Source organism: Onychostoma macrolepis, chromosome 05 (genome assembly GCF_012432095.1).
Source record: "Onychostoma macrolepis isolate SWU-2019 chromosome 05, ASM1243209v1, whole genome shotgun sequence".
NCBI classification, from domain to species: Eukaryota; Metazoa; Chordata; class Actinopteri; order Cypriniformes; family Cyprinidae; genus Onychostoma; species Onychostoma macrolepis.
The window spans coordinates 42,473,155-42,498,954 of NC_081159.1; the positions used below are offsets into that span (position 1 = coordinate 42,473,155).

Below are 25,800 nucleotides of genomic sequence, written 5' to 3' on the forward strand. Positions count from 1 at the left end.
AAAACACAGCAAAATTACTGAAACTTTGACTAAAATTAACATGAAAGCAGAAAATATAAAAATAAAATCTAATTCAAAATAATAATAAAAACTGTATCAGTATCTTAATGATACTAAAATAAAACTGCTTAGAACTAACCATCAGATCAGCATGTGCTTCAGCCCAGGGTTATTATAAGTAACTAAAACTACAACTAAACCCATTAAAAGAAAAAGAAAAAACTTTAACGTGAAATATTTATTAAAAAAATTATTTGATTTCAGCTAGTTGCAAAGTCAAATAATTAAAACAATAATAATATAATAAAAATAATTTATCAAAAAAAAAAAAAAAGACAAAAGCACAACATAATGACTAAAACTTTAACAAATATTAAAATGAAAACAGACTAATTCAAAATAATAATAAAAACTATAAAAATATCTACCAAAATAACATTGCTTCAGCCAACAGTTGGCATAAATGGATGCTCAAAGGGAAAATTGTATTGTAAGAGATCTCATTTGATGCAGGTGCCTCAAAAGTCAGAAAACTTGCAACAAGCATATAAAGCAACCAAAATATTATCTAAATCTAAACCACTGTCTGACAGCCACAGAAAGCACCTCCTCACCGGCCAAGAATAAAATCCCATTCGCATGCACTTTCTGATCTGCTTGCATTTGAAGAGCTAAAACCCTGACGCTCAGATTGTGCAGCCAATTAGCTGCTGAGAACTTTCTAACGCGAGCCTGCAGACAAAATGGTGCGCTTGTGAAGGCCTGAAAATGAATCTAGTCACCAATATTATGTTTTTCAATACTCCATTCATGGCTGGATGCGGCATGGATTCACGAGGGAATAATGTTGGCTTTTGTGTCGCTTGTGTTTGCCCTCCCTCTCTCTCCTTCTCACGCTGACAGATCCCAGGCGCTCGCGAAAATACCCCAAGATAAACCGGGAGAGAACTGTCATCTCACTTTTGACTTCAAACTGGATTTTGATTCAAATTCACAGTCAAAAGATTAACTTTGATTGTTTTCTTGTTTCTGATGTCATTTCTTTTCAATTAAGACTTAAAGAAACAGGTGCAACAGGTGAACCTTAAGTCTAAATAATTGATATTTAAAATAACCTACTTTTGAGAAATAACTTAAATATATGTATGATTTAATATTTATAATTTAATTATATAGTTAAAATTATAATATACACACACACACACACACACACACACATTAAATTATATATTAATTTTATGTTTAATTTTGCATAAAGCAACTTGTATTTTAAGAAGCAATAATTTCAATAACTTTTTCCTGCAATAACAGAATTCTAAAATATTATTTTTAATTTAAATATATCTTATTTTTGCATAAAGCATATTTTGAAAAGTAGTTTAAGCAATCATTTCAAAATAGCAATACAAGATATTAATTGTAAAATGATCTTAAATTCTGCCCCATAATGAGAATGATAAACATACCTTAGTTGAAAAGCAGTTTTCTTCACAGACACGAGAAAAGTATATTTTTCCCAACAAAAAAATATTTTTAATGACTATTTTTCTCACAAAAGTCCACTGTGCTTTATATTCAGATGGTTTGCAGCTCACAGGACGGTTCTCCAGCTCTCAGAGTTAAACCTTGGCTGGGAAAAGAGAAAAACCGTAGTGCGTCCAGCTGAAGAGCCACGAGGTCTTACATCTCACTAACCTTGTGAGTCTATAAGTACCTGGCTGCTTGAGTACGTATTACGTAAAAAAAAAAAAAAAAGACAACAGCATTGTATGTTAATGCGCTGACACCTAGTCCTGCCTGGTTTATGTGAATGAAGAGGAAAAGGGAGGAGGAAAGAAGACAACACTGAAAGCCGGCCCTTCACAGCTATCCCAGCATCTCTGGTTTCAGCTTGCACTCACGAAAGGTGCGGTTCATCCACAGTGCTCTGCAGGTGTGTGCTTTTGTGTTATAACTGCCTAGCTTTCACATTTTGCATATAAAACCAATTTTTGAATCTTTATTATCAGGCTTTAATGTTCTGGCCATCAGAACTGTCCTTCTCCTCTGCTGCATCAATAGCATTCGGCCGCAGCCACAATATCAGTTCAATGGCTTTCATCGCGCTAGAGTTTGGACAGCTTCCATAATCATTACCGCCCATGTGTGTTTGTGAAGTGTTTTACCCCAACCAGCCTTTGACCCATTGCAATTTCAATCCATACAACACAAAGCCTTAATGCACCAAATGCTACAGGTTGTGAGAGACTGAGAATTTATTAGTTGTATTTAACCATGTTTTTTAATGTAATTTTCTGTCTCTGTTCCAAAACATTATGAGCTACCTATTTTTTTATTATTTTTTTAATCCAAGATGTTATTTAAAATAAGAGAAATAGTGAATGTAAGATTAATTTGTTTAATACCAGATAAAGCATTTTAATCTATTTAAAAATGGTATGTTTTGTGAATTTGTATGCCTAAAAAAAAGGATCACAATTGCTCCCAGCTGATGTAGGTGTAAAAACAGATTAGAGGTCTGCAATCTAAATAAATGATATTTAATTCATAGGAGTGAAGGCTTTCAGCCAAAATGTTAGTGTAAAAAAAACAAAACAAAAAAACACACCATTCCATTAATTTATAATACAAAGTTTTAACAAACTAATGAACTTAATGTCATGCATAATTGTCAGTCATGTATATGAATGAAACAAGAATGAGATTGTTATGGTGCATAAATTATAGTTTTAAATACACTATAAACATATTTATCATCAGAAAATTCAATTTATTATACTTTATGTAAGCCAATCTCAATTATTTTAATTAATTAAATCTGGTTGTTATACATCTAGGCCTATATAAATATGTTCAGACTTTTTAACGGATTAAATTTCATGGTTTTCACAGTTGAAACATTTATGCTGATTCTATGGAATTTGAATAAACATGGTTTTGAAATACGATTTAAATAAATTGAAATGGAGACAAATACTTAAAGGAATAGTTCACCGAAAAAAAAAACAAAAACAAAAAAAAAACACACCCCCCACACATTTGCTCACCCTCAGGCCATTCATGATATAGAAGAGTTTGTTTCTTCAGATTTGGCGAAATTTAGTATTCCATTACTTGCTCAGCAATTAATTGATGCTCTGCAGTGAATGGGTGCCGTCAGAATGGGTCTCCAAACAGCTGATAAAAACATCACAATAATCCACAAGTAATCGACACCACTCCATCAGTTAATGTCGAGAGGACAAAAGCTGTGTTTGTGTAAAAAAAAAAAATACCTCCAGTGAAAAAGGCCACCTGCTGTTGTCTCTCACATCAAAATCCAGCCACATATTTGTTTAGAGCAGTTTTGGCTTGTTACCTCCCCTTTCTCTGCTTTGCCCGCCCATGAGAAAATGAGCTACTACCGTGCGAGGAGTGCGCAATATTTTTTCATCATGGCTTGCAAACGAGCGAAGCATGGCAGTTGCTCGGTGTTTGGATGTACAAATGAACACCAAAGTATTTTTTTAGTTCCTTCATCCGAGCCTATGGCTATCATTAGCTACATGATAATAACTGTAACAGCATACATAAACCAACTAAAGTACCGTATCCAGACAATATTTTAAACTAACCATTCAGAGACGTCCTGCTGTAGTTGCAACTTCATCTGGTGCTTCTCCATCCGGATCAGATTCTGGGTCAAACTGAAAAGCTTGAAAGACTGTGTGTCTACCAGCCATTGCGATACATCCACTGTCAACATTAGCGCATGGTAGCACAAGCTGATTAAGGCCACAGACCCACCCTCCACCTTGCCCCGCCTCTCTCCTCCTCATTAGCATTTAAAGCTACAGACACAGAAATGGCATGTCCTAAGGAAAGCTCATTGTGGGACTGGCTCGTAGTGGCTGAAATTCTGCACCAAGGCTGAATTTCGGGAAAGAGACAGATACAGTACTAGGGACCACTTAGGCCTATATAAAAGCATCCAAAAAAACAGCATGTCATGGGACCTTTAAGAATGGTGACTTGATTGCAGACGACAGGTGCAGGGAATCAGAACTCAGGTGAGCGTGATCTGGTGCAAGTTGTGGCTGGTGATTCGCTGATATTACCCCCTGCTCCAGGGGTGGCTCCTGACACCCTCAAGTGGCGACCACGACCTCTGGGTGCAGGACGATTAGGATGGGTCCGATGGAACTCTTCCAGCAGCATGGGGTCAAGAACATTGTCCCGTTTCCTCTGGTCCATATCCTTCCCAATCTACTAGGTATTCCAGCCGGCCTCCCCGCCGCCACAAAGCCAGGATCTCCTTGACCTGATAGATGGATGGCTGTTCTAGGATTTCTTGAGGAGGAGATTTGTCCAGTTCTGTGGGTTCTGGTGCAGAAGGAGAGAAGGATTTAAGGAGGGACACGTGAAAAGCAGGGTGAATTCTGTACCTGGGTGGAAGTTGAAGCTGGTAGGTGACTTCATTAATCTGCCTCTGTATCGGGAACGGACCAATGTAGCAGGGACTCAGCTTCTTGCAAGGCAGGAGGAGGCACAGATCCCAGGTGATAACAATACCTTCTCTCCAAGATGGTAGGTGGGAGTCGAGCAATGCCGGGCAGCAGCAAAGGTTTTATGCCGCAGCACTGCAAGTTGAAGGTGGACGTGTTCGGAACCAGTAGTCCACAGCTGGAACCTCCAATGGCTCGGTCCACGGAAAGGGTGAGGGTTGGTAGCAGAGTATGCACTGCAAAGGTGTGAGACCGGTGGAGTTATTTCAGAGGGAGTTTTGTGCATACTCGGCCCATGGGAATATATTGACAGTATGCCCGGAGGTAACGTCAGAGTTCCTGGATCTTGCGCTCAGTCTGGCCGTTAGTCTGGGGATGGTAACCGGAGGACAAGCTCACTGTGAGTCCTAGAAGTAAAAAAAACACTTTCCAAATGTCGTAAATGAATTGTGGCCCCCGGTCCGAGACGATATCCTCTGGGACTCCATAATTCCTGAAGACATGTGCGAATAGAGATTCGTCAGTTTCCAGCGCAATGGGTAATCCCTTGAGGGTAATCAGTCTACAGGCTTTCAAAAAGCGATCCACTGCCACTAGGATGCAGGTGTTGCCTTCATAGTTGGGTAAGTCGGTTACAAAGTCAATTCCAAAGTGTGACCACTGCCACTGAGGTATAAGTAATGGCACGAGCTTGCCTACAGGGAGATGACGAGGAGAGTTAGACATGGCACAGACTGAGCACCCTCGGACGTACCTGATGACATCACAGGACATACTGGGCCACCAGTACCGAGCTTGGAGGAGCAAGAGGGTCCAATGGCTGTCTGGATGTCCAGAGCTCGACAATGCATCCGCCTTACAGTTTCGATTGCCAGGTCGGTAGGTTATGGTGAACCTGGTGAAGAACAGCACCCAGTGGGCTTGGCGGGGATTGAGTCTTTTTGCATCTCGGAGACAATGGAGGTTCTTGTGGTCAGTAACAACTGTAAAGGGGTGATTTGCTTCCTCCAGCCAATGTCGCCACTCTTCCAGGGCCAGCTTGATGGCGAGTAGCTCTGTTACCTATATCATAGTTCTGCTCCGCTGGTGTCAGTTTCTTAGTAGTATGCTGGAGGTATGACTTTGAAATATTGACTTTCCTTTTGTGCAGTTATCAGATATTTAGTATATTTTTGTTTCCTGATTTGGCATAATCTGATGTTTCATAAACACTGAAATATAATCAGTCCACATGTACAGTAGTTTTCGCTGTGAAATGACCCATAGATGGAACATCATTTCTATCTAATAATGCAACCAAAAAATATTTTACGTGTTAATTTGATGTTTTATTGTATATTTTATCGTTCTCGTGATGCCAGTGATGGAAACATACTTGTAGCCCAATTCTGGCATTTCATAAACATCTAAATTAGCATTTTCTGGCAAACTTTATCATTTTACTTTATAAGCAATAGACAAAATGTGCACAAAACTAAATTGAGTTCATATTGTTTGCTAATCGACTTCCATAGACACTGAAATTCTGACCCTAAAGTATTTGCATGTTTCCATTCATTTTGTTTGCAAGCATTTTTTTCTGCACCGGTCTTCTGAAAACAATTGGTGAAGGATTTACTTTGAAATAATTTTCACTGAGTAATTGCTAGTAAATTTTGCAAATATTTACAAAGAAATGGCAAGTAACACATTGAATAAGACGTGAAATTTTGAAGTAGAAAGACATAAATATTTCTTGTAAACCATACTCCAGGAATCGTGTGCTTAACATTTTATTTACAACTTCAAAAAAATTATTTTTATGTAGTGTATTAGTACCACCTATTTCAGATATCCGAGTCTAAACCTGTTTCCATAATGGGGGGAAAAACCAATAAAGACTTTTTGCGACTTTTTATTTCACAATTCAGATTTTTTTTTTCTTTCTTGCAATTCTGAGAAAAAAAGTCATGATTTTTTTCTTGCAGTTCTGAGAAAACAAAGTCAATTGTGATATATAAACTCAGAATTCTGTCTTTCTTGCAATTCTGAGTTTAAATTTCACAGTTATGATTTTTCAGAGTTCTTAGTTTACATCTTTCATTTTTCTTTGTTTTGTTTCCGCCACAAAATAAAATAAAGGTAACTGATTTTTTTTAATCGCCAAATTCAGACTTTTTTCTCGCAATTCTGTTTTTATTTTTTGTTTCCACCACAAATTTAAAAAAATAAAAAAGGTAATTAAAAAAAGGTTTATAGGTTTATAAGGTTTATAAGTTGATATTTATATTTTTATCTAACAATTTAGACATTTTTTTGTAACTTTTTATAGAAAAAAAGTTAGAATTGCAAGGAAACATTGTCTGAATTGAGAATAAAAAGTCACATTTAGCTTTTTTTATTATGATGTCCTGTGGCATATGAATCCAGCTTCCATAGATGTCTGCCCATATTATAAAAACAAAACAAACTATGATTGGCCGCTTTACATGTCAGTCAGACAGTCTCTTCCTGTCTAAGTAGGCGGTTTGGTCTGAATATAAGCTGCAGTGTTATCCAGAGTTTATGTAGATAAACATCTGGCTCTGTGAGAGATGCACTAAACTCTACAGACATCTAGATACCTACAGATCTCACACACGAAACATGTAGTTGATATTAAGCGGTTCCTCTGCAGGCTGATCTGTAATAACCTCCCAGCAGCAGGCTAAACCCTCCTGAGTGTGTTGGAGACTCTCTCCGACCCGCGGCCTGTAGTGTCTGTCAAATGACAGGCTGAGTCAAAATATGGCTGAGTCTCTTTCACCAGGATAATCTGCGGTCTTTGGGCTCCTGCCTGCTTTTGTAGAAGAAAAATAGAGAGTAAGAAAAGAGAGTAACATTTGTTTAACAAACAATGCTAGATTATCATCTGTTCACAGCTGCAGAAAGATGATATTTGTATGCTTCTGGCTACTGGGAAGAAGAAATAAGCATTAAATGCTTAGTGCATGCGTATACAGCCAAACGCACAATCCATTTAATAGCGCGTGTGAATTTTGATTTTGTTGCTAATTTGAAATATTTAAATGTGAGTGTGGCAAGTAGACAGGTGGAATAATCCTGTTTGTTATATGTAAATATTTATATGTTTATATATATTTACTTTCCAGTGTATCACCTATTGAAGAATTTAGCAATGCATAAGGTACAGTTTGTGTTTGATTCTTGTCCAAGTTGCCAGTTGGTGCACTTCCTTCCCCATAATCCCACTGGGCAGGGTTGGCGGTAGTTGGGAGGGGACGGCGGTGTTGCATTGTTTCTTACAGGAACCTGAAGTGTCTCTGGCCGCTCTGCAGGACCTCATTGGCTCTCACTGTCTGCCAACCTGTTTTTCACCAGATGCTCCGGCTGCCAGAAAGTAGGTTACATAAAAAAAGAACACAAAAGGAAGTAGGAAACAGACACACAGCTGATTCACGAATCACAAAGGTGATACAGATAATGGCACTGTAAAAAAAAAAAAAAAACTTCCCCTAACTTAGAAAATCAGGGAACCTATTGTGCTGCATGTAATTTAACTAAACTAATTCTCTCCCATTCAAATTTTAACAACTTAAATACTTTTGTTCAACTAATGAGTAATTAAAATGAAGCCAGTAAATAACAGGGGCCACATAGTTGTTTTACGCTGCAGTGCATCCTGGGAACGTGTACAACATTGTTCAGCATAAAATTGTTTGTTCAGATGATTTCATTTGGAAAGTTTCAGACAAATACTTGAGAATCTAGGTAAAGTCAACAAAATAACTTTTGTTAGTGACATATTTAGAGTTTTCTTGTTCAGTTCACATAAAATAATAAACTGAAAAATCTTTGTTTTAAACTTGATATAAGAAACTTGATATATTATAAACGATTTTGCAAGTAGCTTTTTTTTGGATTTGTATCTGAGAAATAAAAGTTTTAAAATGAATTAGCTGAAAACAAAGTTTGAATTGCAATTTCAAATCTGTTTTTAACATATTGAAAAATGTAAATACAGAAAAATATTGAGAGCTGACCCAAGTAGCTGGAGTTTGAAGTTAAAATAAAATCTTGACTTTCACATAAACACTGTTGAAAATACTGTATACACTCTCAGAAATAAAGGTACAAAAGCTGTCACTTTTCAAAAGGTACATGTTTGTACCTAAAGGGTCTTATGTACCTTATAGGTACATATTAGTACTTAAAGTGTACATATTTGAACCTAATAGGTACAAAAGTGTACCTTTTGAAAAGGTACCGCCCCAGTGACAGCTTTTGTACCTTTATTTCTGAGAGTGTATATATTTCTATTGGAATTGAATAAATAAAACAAAGATCATTAAAGAGTATATTTTACTATTGCTTACACAATTTCTTGTTTAATTCACTTACTTGCTGTGAAATTTACTAGCAATTTTGGAGTGAAAATGTTCCAGTGCAGTGCCAATTATAGTATATTTTCCCGCAGTAGTAAAGAAAATTTTAGTCAAATAGCTTGTTATTTTGTACTGTTCAGGATTAAATCTGTATTATTCTGCAATGTGAAAATGACCTGACTGCATAAACTGCGACAGATTCATTGTGCGCTTATTGTTTAGATGTGTTTTCTCTGACACTAAATACTTTTATACGCAAAAGCTTTTATAATACTTAAGGACTCATATGTTTGTTCGGGGTTTTACTGCATGGTTTAGTGTGTCTGTTGTATTTAGGTTGTGGGAACATTGCTTCAGGGTGACAGTATAGCTTTCCATCATTATGTTCTCATACAGATCTCTCTCAAACCGCATCTCATTCATATTAACTGCTGTACATAGACTGGAGATCACACATTCAACTAGTCTTTGCTGACAGCACGAACATGGAAAGGTCAGAAAGATTTTGCTTTTCTGTATGCTTTGATTTTATGAAGTCTTACTGAAATCTCACGGCCTCCTCGTGTGTTTGGAGGTCACGGTGAACTTGTGTAAGTTTCTCAGTGTCTTCACATGAGTTGTATAACAGTGTAACATGTACAGATATGCATGTCATGAATCCACACGTTCCTCTCCCGAATCCTGTGGCTGGCCACGTTGACTTTTATCAGACACTTTTCTGTCCCTCAAAAAATTGTCAATAAATATTGACAGTAGGGTCATTCCATGTCAAATCAACCAAATTTCAGAAACGTCCCTGGTTTAAATTTTTGATTTTGTTAATATTTTTTTTCTGTAGAAAGGTAAACACGTATAGTGATGAAAGCCAAAATATTAAATGTCACAGATGTATATTTACTGAATAATCCACTATTTTGTAGAGAGTGTGACAATTTTCACCTGAGATTTTGAGCCAAATTACAGGAGGGTAAAAATGACTTCTGAAAGATGACAGCATCATTATATTATTTTACACAGAGATTGGTAGGTCTATTAGTAAAATCTGTTGACTTTAGCAATCTTTGTAGCATTACGGTGACCATTCAAATATGGGGAAAAAGTGGAGTTTTTTCTCCACAGTTTGCATGCCTGTAACTCATTAAGTATTAAGATATCTTAATATCCTTTTAGATTTGGGGTCTTAACAAACTTTCCTTTTGGCATCTTCATTTTTAAGGCCCTGTATGGTTCAGTTCCAGAGATACTGGGATCTAAAAAAGGCTTCGAGACTAAATTGATAAATTGTACAAATTTTCAGCGGTCAAAAACCAAATGCGGGTCACTTTGCATACAGATGATACTTAATTTTTAAGGCCCTATTTGATTCAGTCCCAGAGACACGGAGATGTCAATCCAGCCCCATATTCAGATTGTTGGATAATACCCATTTTCAGTGGTTGAAAACCAAATGTCTGATACAAACTGTATTTAAAGAGGAAAATCAGAGGAATAAATAATGTTGAAATTAAAATTGCAGCTTTTTCCTTCTATCAAGACAATTGCATTGAAGAAACATGTCTGAGTAAAATTGATTAATAATATATAATACTTTAACCAGAGAATAGTAATATTTATTCTTAATTTGACTTTCTTTCAAGGACTTTTTATTTATTTATTTTATTTTTACTAAATTCATAGCAGTTTCTACTAAACTGTAGCTATGATTATGTTCAGGATAGCATACTACTCCTATAGTAGTATGTACTATATACTGTGCCAGTATTAACTACAAGCATTTATTTAGATAATAATGTGAATAAATATTATTAATAAATTGTCTAATTAGAAGTATTTAATTCTGATAATTATGGGTAATAATGAAAATATATTATGAGTTAGATATTTTCTGTTTAGAATATTCTGAATAAATTCTGATGACTATAACTATGAATCATTATAATTTTTTATTAATCATTCTTTAAGATCATTGTCTCACAAGTTACTGTCCAATAACAATAATGATACAAATATTTGAATACAAAATAGACACAATTCATGGTTCTCAGCCATTCCTGATCTGTTCCAAGGCCTAATTCTGTCAGAAACCCCTGCAGAATAAAAAAGGTTATAATGTGGGTGAATCCTAATGTTTCTCCATAGAGGAACAGAACAGTATTGACAGTCATTCTATGTACATGTTCTTTGTTGTTGACTGACACGTGTGTTCCTGTAGGTCCTGTAATACAGATTCATTTTCCTGGGAATGCTCGTCTTTCCCAGAACCTCCTCCTTTCTAATAAAGCTTCCTCTTTCCTTTTCTTACTTTTTTTTTGTGTGGCTTTTTTCGTATTATTCTCCTACTCCTTGTTATTGTCCATCAGGTTTCTATGCTGTGTTAGTTATTTTGCTCTTCTTCTGTTGTTTTTGGGAACACCTTTATCTTATGACTTATTTACTTAATTAGGTGATTTTTATTTTTTTATTTATTTATATTTTTTTTAGTGCCAAATGAATTTGTAAAAAAAAAAAAGAATTATTGTGCAGAATATTCACTTGATCTCTACTTTACTATGAAAACTGAAATCTAATGCTCTGGCAATTAAACAATAAGACTTCTAAAACATTTTTAATATATTTTATTGGTAACCCTTTACAATAAGGTCTCTTTTTTTTTTTTAACTGTGTATTAACTAACATTAACAAACAATGAACAATATATTTTTACAGAATTTATTAACCTTTGTTGATTACAAATGTTCTTGCAATGCATTAACTAATGAAACCTTATTGTAAAGTGTTACCCTTTTATTGTGCATAAGGTCACTGTTTAGAATAAACAAACAAACCAAAAAAATAAATAAATAAATAAAAGAAAAAATAGAGGTACAGTATTCTGGTGACCAAAACTAAAAAACTTTAAAAAACTAAAACTTTTTTAAAGATTTTATTAAATATATATTAATTAGAGATTAAAAGGTCAGTGTGGAGAGCGAACCCCCCAAAGTAGATGCATTCTGGTGATCAAATTAATTAAAAATATTAAGGAAAAGTGTCAAGCAGAATATTCCTGATTTGTTTTCTTTTTTAAATATATATTTATCATTAAAAGGTCAGTGTGGAGAACAATACCAAAAAAATAAAGACATTTTGGTTACCAAATTATTTTAAAATATAAGAAAAATGTGCAAAGCAGAAAATTCCTGATTTCATTATTTTTTAAATATATATTTATTATAGATTAAAATGTCAGCGTTGAGAATATGCCACAAAAATAAAGATTTCTGGTGACCAATTTCATTTAAAATATTAGGGAAAAACTGCAAGACAGAAAATCCCTTTTGTACTACAATTTTTTGTACTTTTATAATGTATATTTATTATGGATTAAAAAGTCAAATATTAGGAAAAAGTACAAAGCAGAACATTTATTAGAATATATTTTAAAACGTTTTAACACTTTTTAACATATATTTACTATAGATTAAAAGGTCAGTGTATAGAACAAGCCCACTGTAAATATCACATTTTAACACTTTTAAATAAAGTTACACTAAATTATAAAATATTGAATTATTATCAGCCCCTTAAAATAGAAAAAATAAAATAAAATAAAAAAAATTCTTTAAACAAATTCCCTAAAATGATTAAATAGTCAAGCATGTAAATACGAGTGTTGTACTGTCGCCGGGTGTCCAGCAGCGGTCGCTGTGTCCTCAGTGAATCTCTGATGTCCAGAGCCGCAGCCGGACATTGGTGATGTGGTGCACTGAAGCAACTGGTGCTTAAGACGCGTTTACATCGACAACAGCAAACAACGAGTAATATCGCGCTGACGCGGTTTCTAGAGGATTAATGCGAGTTTAAACGCGTCTTTCGGAGGTTTCCAGTGGAACCGAGCAGTATATGAAGCGCATCTTGAAGTTTTCTCGAGGAGGAAGGTCAGTGTTTATATCCCGCTTGTTTATTCTCTCATTAAAGCATCTGCGGAGATATTGACACGCGTCTGAGAAGAGACTTTTACTGTAGCATGACACTTAAATGTTTTGTTTTAGGGACACACGATACATTGTATCAGAGAGTAGTGCTTTTGTATCTTTGTATCATCGCGTTTTTGTCATTGTATCATTGTGACTGCGTGCTACTGTATCATTGTGTTGTGCGTCGTAAACAATCAAACCAATAACATTTACCGCGTTTTCTCTGCAGATTTCTGAGGGACAGTGGTTTTGGTGTTTTCTGTGATATATAGGTGAGATTCAGCATGCATGTTACATTCTCATGTTTAACATCTTTTTGTGTGTGTGTGTGTGTGTGTAAAAGGAAACGAGTTGTCAGTTGTGTTGGAATATGCCTTCATGACGCCAAATAAATATATTTACAGAAAAGTTCTCCTGTCTCTTACACAACCAGTCAAAAGTTTTGACACACTCAAAACCCTTTAATATACAGGTTTATGCTTAAATATTTGAAATAGGTTTATAAACAAATACATTTTGCTGCAAATAAAAACTGTTTAAGTTGTCATTTGCATCACGTTTTGATCACTACATCATTACCATATTTACATTTGTGTTATTTTATAGACTTTATTATTATTATAAAACTTTGAAATTAATTATTACAGGGTGTGTTCAAACTTTTGACTGTCAGAGTTTTTATTATTTATTTAGCATGTTTAGTTTTGCTTGTTCAAACAAGTGCAGTATTGGTGCATTCTTCTTGAAAGTTCGTATTTAGCAGTTGGGAAGCTGTAATTGCAACATCGGGAGCTGTCACTTTGGTCAGAGCAATGTCAGATGTTTTTCTACACACACACACAAAAAAAAAGTCCTATGCAATATATGAAAAAATACATGTTTTTATATATTTTTATATCAATATATTATTTTTTTACATTTATACAATTTTTCAGTTTTTTTTTTTTACTTTTTTTTTTTTTTTTAATTAAATTTGAACTAAACTGGATTGTTATATTCTATCGTAATTGTACACTACTGTCATATTTTGTACATGCAACTTATGTAGGGTGATCATAAGTCCTTTTTTCCTGGATATGTCCTTGCTGGGATTTCTAAATTGCCTATAATGTCCAGGTTTTGGCTTGGTTTTCCTATTGTTTTCACATTTGCTGAAGGTAATGACGACATGCGAGAAGGCGGAATCTAGAGAGAACGATCAAAGCAATGCAAATTCACATGCATATAATGAGGACTGTGGAGAGACCGTCTATAGCAAAACAAAGCCACAACCCTAAAAATGTTGATATCTTGGCTGGGAAAAAGACAACGTATGGTCATTCTAGTTCATATGCATAAATACGATCTTTCTGACTTCTTGACTTGAATGCACCATATTTCCTGAGCTCTTCAGTGACTGATTGCATTGTGTATCAGTTTGTTTGCAAAGATGGTGCATGTGATCATAACAGCAGTGTTGGGGGGAAACACATTACACGTAACGCGAGTTACGTAATCAGATTACTGTTTCAAGTAACTAGTAAAGTAATGCATTACTTTTAAATGTACAAGAAAATATCTGAGTCACTTCAAATACTCAGATGCTTCAAATAAGTAACACCAATTAGGCTACTTTGCCTACTTTCAACATGCATTTACTCATCTCACTTGCAGCAACACAGATTCAGTATTCCTCAAAATGAATAAATACTGTGAAAAGCAAACGCAGAATATGATACAAACCTGCAATAATTAAGTAACTAAGTAACATTATTAGTTACTTTTTTTAGGGAGTAGCGCAATATTGTAATGCATTACTTTTAAAAGTAACTTTCCCCAACACTGCGTAACAGCTGTCTGAATCTTTCTGTCGCCATGCTGATAATCTTTCATCTCTGCTCTTTTCAGTTGGCATGTTGGATTGTGTGTGCATGCTGTCTGCTGTATGACATCGTCATTTTCATCCCACCTGCATGCTACTTCTGTGTGTCCACCATTAACACCATCATGGGCGAAAACTGTGATAACCCCCCGATTCTCTCCTTCAAGAAGCGCTGCAGCTGCAAGCGTGATTCCGGCTCCGAGCCGTGGCGGGACGTGGAGCGTCTCCGCGCGGTGTTAGAGGTGGAGCGCAGCCGCAACCATCAGGCCCACCGGCGCTTCTCTCTGGAGCTGCGGAGGCAACGGGAGGAGGCACGCGAGGAGCGGGAGCGAGCGCTGAGGGAGCTGACCTACCGACACGAGCAGCAGAAGACGCTGGAGCTGCTGAGGCAGCAGGAAGCTCTGGGCCGGGAGCGTGCGGCGGAGGTCCGGCGTCTGTTACGCTGGCGGAGTCAGGAGTTGAAACGTACAGAGAATTTGACGCTCAGGCAAACCCAAGAAGTGCATCGTCAGCTAGCGGATGAGATCGCGGGTGGATCTGCATTTCAAGGTCTCAAACTTGGATGTAAAGGCAACGGGGCGGCGTATCGCAAACTTGAAGAACTCTTAAAGACGCTGCTTGCTCAGTCAGATGGACGGCAGGTCGCTGTCCTTCAGCGTCTCCAACAGGAAGTGGAATTAGAGAAGAGCTACTTCCTGTGCCATCTACTGGAAGCCCATAGCGGGACGTCCCGCGTGGTGACACGATCCAGACCAAGGTCGAAGAGTTGTGTGCATCTGCTCCCTCGAGGCCAAAACCACCCGGAATCCTTTAAGGAAGGAAAACTCGCTCTATTCCGGTCTCGTTCGCTATCCCAGACGTCCCGAAGCGATTCTTCTCAACCCATGAAGAAGAAAAAGAAGCAGGATTGCGAAACGTCTCCTCTCAGCTCATCTCCAACCGAGGATGGAGATCTTCTAGAGGATTTACCTGAGCCGTGTTCATCTGATGAGGGATTGGAGAAGTGCTCACCATCCAGATGTTCAGAGGACAATATGGATGATTTGGTAAGAACTGGATTTTTGTTGTTTTCTTCTTCAGGGCTGCCCTGAATGTTCTTCTTAGTACTCAAGCTGGATTTCATCCATTGTTGTGTTCAGAAATGTGCCATATTTTTTACACAATGCAAAGATGGTTTGCACTTTCTGCATTGCTCTCAGTTTTCTTTTTCCCCTGCTATCATAACACAAATCAGTTCATTTAGGTCAGGGGTTGAAAATGCAGTATTTGCATGTTTGCATACTTGGGTAGATTTTTCTGGGTTCACTTGCTTAGTTCCATGATAAACATGGGTTTTGTTCAATTAACCAAGCTTGAAATTTATCCAGCTAAGTTGGATAATCCAATTATTGCAATTCCTGAAAACTAAATATGCTCAGTATTGTTTTGGTTTGGTTTTACACACACACGCACACGCACACACACACGCACACGCACACACACACACACACTTTATATTTTTATTTGGATTCAATAGACAAGCAAAGAAAATGGAATCCAAATACCCTGGGAAGTCGTCTTGCAAGGAGAAAGGTATACATTCCCCACATACATTCACAACATATCTATCTATCTATCTATACATATGCATATACATATACATACATACACACATACATTCACTCACTCACTGTCACTCGCTCTCTCGCTCCCTCTCTCTCTCTCTACATTTAAAAGTTTGACGTTATTTTTTTAAAATTCTTTGAATTGAAAGTTAAAAAACAGCATTTTTTGGGGGAAAAATAAATCTTTATATTATAATTAAAAATGTCTTTACTGTCACTTTTGATCAATTTAATGCATCTTTTCTGAATTAAAAAACAAACATTAATTAATTTATTTATTTATTTTTAAATATTACTGACTCCAAATGTTTGCTAGTGTATTTTGTGTTTTTGAACCACAAATTGTTTGTGTGCAAGTGAGTTAGTTTATCAAAGCTTGTAAGGTTGTGTCCTTAATTGATGCAGTTTGGCTCTTGCTTGCAGAATCTGGAATTAGATTCAGCGTATAAAGGCACCTCTTAAAAAGAATCACTTGGCACATTTCAGCAGAGCTGCTGAGTCTTTAACCTTCTTTAGATGTGATCGATTGTGACAGTGAACGCAATCAGTCAGGAAGTGTTCCCTAAACAGTCACGTCACCTTTACTGCATTTCAGCCAACATGCTACTTTTTAGTTACCAGATTCTTTAACGTTCCCCTTGGTTTTTAAAGAAATAGTTCACCCAAAAATGAAAATTAGCTGAAATTGTCCTCACCCTCAGGCCATCCAAGATGTAGATGAGTTTGCTTCTTCATCAGATTTGGAGAAATGTAGCACTGCATCAGTGCTCACAAATGGATGCTCTGCAGTGAATGGGTGCCGTCAGAATGAGTCCAAACAGCTGATAAAAACATCACAATAATCTACACCACTCCAGTCCATCAGTTAACATCTTGAGAAAACAAAACTGTGTTTGTAAAAAAACAAATCCATCTTTAGGATATTTTTAATGTCAAACCATTGCGTCTATTATCTTTAATATTGCTTTCTCCATTGATGTTTTAATAGAGGAAGAAAACATTTTTTTGTGACCGATAGTTTTCATCAGTAGTTTCTTTGCTAAGGCATGCATCACTATTGCTTTTGCTCATGCACATTGTTTTAAAGTTCACCGAAGTTTAGAGTCTTCAGAATATGTAAAAAAAAAAAAAAAAGGTTTTATTGTCTAATGCAAACCATGAGGAGTGAGTGAGTGTGGTCTGCTGGTGCTATGAATAATTCAGAAGTACAGAGAATAACAGTCTACTGCCACTGTGAAACCGCAGACTAAACTGTGTTGTTCAGTCCTCAGAATTGATGTTTTTTGTGCCCTGTGCTTGGAGAGAAACGGATAGTGGCTAAAAGTTGAACCTTTGGACATTGGCGTTGTGTTTATGCACTGAACAGTTTTGCAAGGGCTCTTATGATGTTTAAGCTCTGGATTATGGGATCTTGGTTCAATGAAAGCACCAATTCTTTCTGCATCTAATTCTCACTTGGCTTGATTACCTCACTCACAGGCTATATAACAATGATTTAGCTCAATTTATTTGTTTTCATCTTATATAATCCTGATTGTGTGCACATTTCAGGTCTAGAGATTTGATATCTGATTGCAAATGCACAGTCATACGAATCAGAAAGACATCTGTTAGCCTCTAATAGCTCTAATAAACAAAAGTATAATTATTGTGTAAAAATTTGAGAGCAAAGAGTTGCCATTTCTGTATTTTAGTATCATTTAGTATTGATTAATATTTTTGATTAATTTTAGTTTCTATTTTCAATTAAAGTTTTAGTAATTTAGTTGCTTTTGTCAATTTTATTAGTTTTATGTAATATTTCTAATTAGCTTTGATTTATTTTTATTTAACTTATTTAATTTCACTTAGTTGACAAGGCAGCATTTTTAATATTCAGTTTTAATGTTTTTGCTTTAAATAGGCTATTTGTTAAAAAATGAAGTTGTGGTAATTTAGAGAAATATTGAGGTGGGATCATAAATAAAGTTGAGAACCCTTACTTATGGAGGTTTGTTTCCATAGGATAAAAGATAATAAAAAACGAAATTGTGACTTTCTCACAATTTACACATTTTACAGAGTTTATATCTCACATTTCTGTTTTTTTTTTCAAAACTAAGATTTGCAAGATATAAACTCAGAAATGTGAGATATTGTAACTATGCAATACTGAGGAAAAAGTAAAAGAGTTGCAATTACATTTTTGATTTTTTTATCACGTTTTATTACTTCCATACCTACTGTACTAGTGCATCAGTTTATGAATTATTGTCTGTAAGAGTTTGGCCAGTAGAGCTTTCAGTGTTGAATAAATCTCTGATGTCCTCTGAAGGGTGCTGGTTCCTGAGCTTTGTAAGAAGTGCAAATCCATGTTAACCATGTTGTCCACTGACCTTTCTGACCTGGAAGCAAACTGCAGTGGCTCCAGTGAGGTGAAACAGTAATGACTCGGATATCTGCATGAAAACTGAGGTCAGAAATGCTTTGTGTTATCGCTCTGAAGTCTTGCTTGATAGCTTTTGTGTTTAAGTTTTATGACGAGGCTTTGCACAGATCAGACCACTAATTTCTGTTTTTAATATGTAGGTGACTTCATTTGAGTCCTTCAGTGTTTCTTGCAGTTCCAGTTCTTGCAGTAAACATAATCAGCTACTAATGAATTCATTAGGATAATGTGTATATTTGTGTCTGTGTTTGTGGGAGTGAGCGATCGACTGAACGACTGTTTAAATGAGTTGGAAGTTTATAGTGATTTAATTTGAAACTGTTAATGGCACGTCTGCCAGAGAAACTGAAGGACGCAGCCACACAAGTGAATTACATTACAGGAGACAGTTGATGGTTAATTAGATCATTTTTGATCACTAATGTCTCTGATTGTATACTGCCTACTGTTTAGAGAAATAGCATGTGAAGTAGCATGCAATAAGCAATGATAAACATTCGAAACAGTAGTATGCTTCATGTTGTCACTTGACCTCACAATGTTTAATTCAGCATTTAATTAAGAATTTTATCCATTTTTGTGGGAAAACAACAATCAAATTTTTGTCATAAGATCTAATATCTCATCTGGATCATGAAAATGAAAGGTCAGGTTTAGTGCATTGATTGCACTTTTAACGAATGTAGTAGCTCATTTGAATATTTCATATTTTCATAAAGTAAGCATGCATATATTTAATTGTGCATGCTTTAATATTTTGTATGCATGCTGTATTCCGCTTCTATTAAAAGTAGTGGTATGATATTACACATAAGATATGTGCGATATGCTGCGAATCTCAGTGTGAATGACCAGATCAAAACAAATAACAATTCATTTGTGATTTGTGTCAGTTTAGCATTGTGTTCTTGCATTTAGCATCTTGTGTACACGTATTTGCATTGCAACAGCAGCGTGATTAATATCGTATGACATAGACAGCATTATGTTATAATCTGATCTGTATAAGAAAGACTCTAAATAGCTTTGAATATACTATGGTATTATAGGTATGCAGTGCAGCTGGTGGGATATAAGAAGCCACAGACATGTGGTGTGTGGGTATGTGTTTATTTTAAGAAATATACACTACTGTTCAAGATACTGGTAAGATTTTTTTAAAAATATTTTGGAAAGAATCTTCTCTGCTCACTAAGATTGCATTACTTTGATTAAAATACAGTGAAAACAGGAAAATTGTGAAAAATTATTACAGTTTGAAATAACTGTTTTTCATTTGAATATATTGCAAAATGTAATTTATTCCTGTGATTCAAAGCAAAATTTTCAGCATTGTTACTCCAGTCTTCAGTGTCACATGATCCTTCAGAAATCATTCTAATATGCTGATTTGCTGCTCGAGAAACATTTCTGATTATGATCAATGTTGAAAACGGTTGTTACTTCATATTTTTGTGGAAACGATGATTCATTTGATTTTTCAAGATTCTTTGAATAGAAAGTTCAAAAGAGCAGCATTCATTTGAAATCGAAATCTTTTGTAACATTATAAATGTCATTACTGTCACTTTTGATCAATTTCATGCATCACTGCTGAATAAAAGTGTTAATTTCTGTAGTTTGTATTAGATTCAGATATGTTTTTCCTTTTCCTTTGTCCCTCACAGATCTCTTTCACACAATGATACATTTGATTAAATATTCATGAGTAGGTTACTGTTAGGTTATGTAGGTTTGGAGCCAATTCACCAGCACAAGTCTACTTTGTGTTATCAATATTTTTGGTCAGTATCGCCCACCCCTACTTCCAACCACATACATTTTGGTTGTCACTGAAATGTAGTGACAGAGATTGTTGTTTTGAGGTAGTGTGTTGCTTATGTTTTATTTTGAGCTAATAGAGTCGCTGGGGTCTGTTTTTGGCATAACTGGGTCACTCACCCCCTCCATTTCCTTCCAAAAACTGGTGCGAGGTTACACAGAGCAGCTCTGAATTATTGATATTAGCTTGAGATCAACCCAAACAACAGTGTGACAGAGGCAGACGCACGTTCACTACATAACAAAGACCTGACGGAGCATTCATGTGTCTCAAGCTTTTTCATGCTGGAGAAAATAAAGCCGCTGTGTGTCTGGAAGACCTGCTTCTGAACTTCATGTCTCTTTTGTGAGTTTGTCATCTAGTTTTTGGTTTCATGAATTGGTTCATGGGATCTTATCATCTTACTCTGTTTTTGCCTCATTCATTCTCATCTTTTTTTCCACAGTGTAACATTGGGTCTTTGAAGTAAAGTTTTAAGGATCAAGAAAACACACACACACACACACACACACACACACACACACACACACACACACACACACACACACACACACACACATATAGCTAAACATTAATAAAAACCTTATAGTCATTAAAAATACCCCAATAAAAATGTCAAAAACACAAAAAAAAACAACACATTTAGTCATTTAGCAGATGCTTTTATCCAAAGTGACTTAGAAATGACAATGGAAGCAATCAAAATGAACACAAGAGCAATGATATGCTCAGAACTTCGGTTAATTTTTGTGCTGCGCAAAAGGAAACGGCAGACATTTTTATTTTAGTGCCACTCAGTGGACATTTCTCTTTGAAACTGCGGCGAAGCGTGCGGTAAGATACGTAAAAACGGTCTCAAAAAGGAATCTCAAAAAAGGTTTTGTTTTGGAGTGAGGGGAACTAAAATAGCCTAGCTATGTTTACAGTGTTTATTATAATGAATGAATGCATCGGGATTAGGCCTATTTCTGAATTAAATGGTAAAATGCGACTTATACGCGACTTATGTTTTTTTTTTTTTTTGTCTAAAACGCAATTTTTATACGCGTAGCGTATTTTAACCATGCCAAACCTTTTAAAATATTTTTTATAAATTAGGTCTACTGAAAAAAATAAATAAATGACTTTTTAAACTGTTTAACTGATTGTAATAATCGGTCAGTTTTTTTCGGTTAACGGTTAACCGGTTAAAATGAGCATCCCTAGTGTCAGTGTTTATAAAATCCCAATATCTTCATGCCTTATAGTCATATTTATCAGATTACTGCTGTGCGATAATATACATTATGTGACCAAACATGCAATCAAGCAGTTGAGATTTGCTAAATAGTATATTGCCTCATCAGAGCTCCTCCATCATTGGATGCTTTTAAATCTAGCTTAAAGACTTATTTTTACTCTTTAGCATTTGAGTGATGTTGTGTAGGTACTTTGAATAGTTTAATTGGAGTTTTATGAAATTACACTTTAATTGTTTTTGATACTTGTTTTATTTCCTGTTGTCTCCCCTTCCTTTTTCTTTTAAATTGTTATTTTTATTGTAAAGCACTTTGGATCAACTACAGTTGTGTTAAACTTGTGCTCTATAAATAAAATTTCCCTTGCCTTGCCTTATGTGAGTGCACTGTAATTATGTGGAAAAAGTTATATGTATTATATATTTTTATATGTATTATATTTTTTCATATGTTTATCTCTGTATGGTACATGAGTCAGCTTGTTTAGACTATTTGGCAAACATTCACTACTGATCTCATTTTCCTCCCTGCTTAAGCCAAGATGCTGATGATAAATCTCATTTATATATTGTAAAAGAAAAGCAAAACCTCTGCTGCCTGTGCTTTTGCTCTTGGTTTTGCATTGAAGATCTAAATTAGGACGAGTCCATCTTTCATGTTGTTCTGCGCCTGAACTTCAATTAGGAAAACGGTTTCAAAAACTTAAAAGAAATTGCGATCAGTTGGGACGTCTAATTAATTCCCTCAATATTTTTTCATTGCATGAGATGTACATCCCGAGCAGTAAAATCCATCTGAAAATAAACCTGTAGTAATTGATGAGGCAGCCATGAGAACCGCAACTACCCCATGAAATTGTGTCTCTTTGTGTGAAGACCTAGCGTCTAATGAGATGTTAATGGAGCGCGTGTTTTACCTCAGACACACACGCGCGGGGGGTTTTCATCGGCCCGAGTCGGGTTCTCCTCCCCGCGAGGGTTACACTCTATCTCTGTGTGTGTTTGCTCAGTGGAGAGGCAATTAGCGCAGCGTTTTTCCATATGAGAGCGAGCCAGTTGAACTCCACAGAGGTGGATAGCATTGCAGGATAATTAGATTTAAAACCGCTGGGGTTTTCACTGCGCTTTATCTGCTATGTATTTGTCTGTCTGTCATCAAATTACTTGACTTCCTTAATTATAATTATAGTTTTTATTAATATTTTGAATCGGTTCTTATTTTTAGATTTTCTGTTTTCATTTTAATTTTAGTTAAATATAATTTAATTAAATATAATAAGTTTTAATATTTTGTTTTGTGTTTGTCACTTATAGTTGTTTTTTTGTTTTGTTTTTTATGTACGTGGCTATATAGCTTTTATGTCCGTTTTAGTTATTTTAGTACTTAGTACAAGTTAAACTAAATTAAAAATAAATGTTGTCTTGGCAACTAGTTGAAATGAGAGAATTTTTTTTTTATATATATATGCACAACACAATTAGATAATACCAACCAGTTACCAAACAATGCTTAATTTTGTTTAGTCTGTGGTGTAAAAAGGTTGCATTAGCAATTAAAGAAAAGCACTTAAGCAAAACATGGTCCGTCAAAGTGTATGAATAATTTTTGGTCCGAAATTTTAATCAGTTTCACTGGTAGTCTACTGAATGAAGAATTTTTGGGTATGATATGTCACAGTTTACTTTATTTTGCTATCCTCACTTATATGAATGAACTATAGTGTCCTGCACCCACTAGTAAAAAATAAATAAATATATATTTATTCAGACACCAGATACATTTATATATATATATATATATATATATATATATATATATATATATATATATATATATTACAAATTTTATCTGGTGTCTGAATAATTTTAGCTTATATAATATTTATTTTATTTGAAGGAACAAACATTTTTTAATTTTTTTAATGGTTTTAAGTTTAATTTCAGTTTTAGTTAACTAATAACCCTGAATGGTGCACCTATATTGGTGCATGTATAATTTGCTATTACTATTATTACTGTTATTATTATTTGCTATTGCAGTTTTTAATCAAAAAATTTGATTCACTTTTTTATTTTGTAAAGTTTTAAATTCAGTGTAGTAATTATTTTTATTATTATTTTTTGTAAACATTACTATTTAGGTTTAATTTATTTTATTTCAGTTTAATTTTTATTTCAGTTAGTAGCCATTTTTCATAATGTTTTTCATCTAGTATTTATATTATTTTATTGTATTTCAGCTTAATTTCAATTAACAACACTTTTTTTTTATATTTAAACAATATTTTTTATATTGTTTTAATATTTTTAGTTCTAGTTAACGATAATAACCCTGGTCTGTATTTTCCCCACATTTTTCATCTATTATTAGCTATTATGGCTGTAACCTTTACTAGATAGTAACACTTTACAATAATGTCCCATTAGTTATCATTGGTTAATGTATTACCTAACATTAACTAACCATAAGCAGTACATTTCTTACAGTATTTATTCATCTTTGATAACGTTAGTTATCTCAACAAATTAGAACACTTCATAAGACCAATAAAAAAAACATTTTTAGTGAATTGTTGGCCTTCTGGAAAGTATGTTCATTTACTGTGTATGTACTCAATACTTAGTAGTGGCTCCTTTTGCTTTAATTACTGCCTCAATTCGGCGTGGCATGGAGGTGATCAGTTTTATGGAAGCCCAGGTTTCTTTGACAGTGGCCTTCAGCTCATCTGCATTTTTTGGTCTCTTGTTTCTCATTTTCCTCTTGACAATACATCATAGATTCTCTCTGGGGTTCAGGTCTGGTGAGTTTGCTGGCCAATCAAGCACACCAACGCCATGGTCATTTAACCAACTTTTGGTGCTTTTGGCAGTGTGGGCAGGTGCCAAATCCTGCTGGAAAATGAAATCAGCATCTTTAAAAAGCTGGTCAGCAGAAGGATGCATGAAGTGCTCCAAAATTTCTTGGTAAACGGGTGCAGTGACTTTGGTTTTCAAAAAACACAATGGACCAACACCAGCAGATGACATTGCACCCCAAATCATCACAGACTGTGGAAACTTAACACTGGACTTCAAGCAACTTGGGCTATGAGCTTCTCCACCCTTCCTCCAGACTCTAGGACCTTGGTTTCCAAATGAAATACAAAACTTGCTCTCATCTGAAAAGAGGACTTTGGACCACTGGACTTTGGACCTCTTCTAAGATGCCTCTGACGTTGTCTGTGGTTCAGGAGTGGCTTAACAAGAGGAATACGACAACTGTAGCCAAATTCCTCGACACGTCTGTATGTGGTGGCTCTTAATGCCTTGACCCCAGCCTCAGTCCATTCCTTGTGAAGTTCATCCAAATTCTTGAATCGATTTTGCTTGACAATCCTCATAAGGCTGGGTTCTCTCGGTTGGTTGTGCATCTTTTTCTTCCACACTTTTTCCTTCCACTCAACTTTCTGTTAACATGCTTGGATACAGCACTCTGTGAACAGCCAGCTTCTTTGGCAATGAATGACTACATTTACATGGACATCAATACTCCGATTTTAATACGATTAAGACAGTACTCTGATTAAGAGTCTACCATGTAAACAGAGATTTTTGATGACCTTAATCCGGCTAAAGTCATAATCGAAGTAAACACAAATCGAATTAAGACGTGGAGTATTCCTATTTTAGTCGCATTATTGAAGTGCAGTACAGACATGTAAACACCTTAATCACATTATTACCATCGTGCAGGACTTTTCGCCGCATTTTGCGACAGGATACACACGGCAGTGCTCAACCTTTTGACGGCAAATAAAAGAGCTTCAACACCACCATTGTCTGTATGCATGAACAAATAATTAACTGGACTTGAAGCTTTCATAAAATTAAAAATGAAACACCCAAAACTGTATATGGCATCATCACGAAGACGAACTATATGTTTATATGTGAAATTCTGGAGGAGACGTCGGATAGCGTCGCGTGGTGACATAATGACGCATGCCATTAATCGATCTATGTACTCTAACATGTAAAACGGGAACATGAAAGGCTTATTCTAAA

General features: G+C 35.4%; 1 protein-coding gene across 10 annotated transcripts in view; it reads left to right on the forward strand.

Annotated features, from left to right (window-relative positions):
• The first annotated feature begins 12,531 nt into the window (after positions 1–12,531).
• Positions 12,532–25,800, forward strand: part of LOC131540763 (peripheral-type benzodiazepine receptor-associated protein 1) — a 123,225-nt gene continuing 109,956 nt past the window's right edge. For all 10 annotated transcript variants that reach the window (XM_058775998.1, XM_058776001.1, XM_058776004.1 and 7 more), the window contains exons 1-3: positions 12,532–12,765; positions 13,034–13,076; positions 14,692–15,711. In XM_058775998.1, the coding sequence (XP_058631981.1) occupies positions 14,791–15,711 (921 nt within the window). In that variant the 5' untranslated portion in view covers positions 12,532–12,765; positions 13,034–13,076; positions 14,692–14,790. The remainder of the gene's footprint in view (positions 12,766–13,033; positions 13,077–14,691; positions 15,712–25,800) is intronic.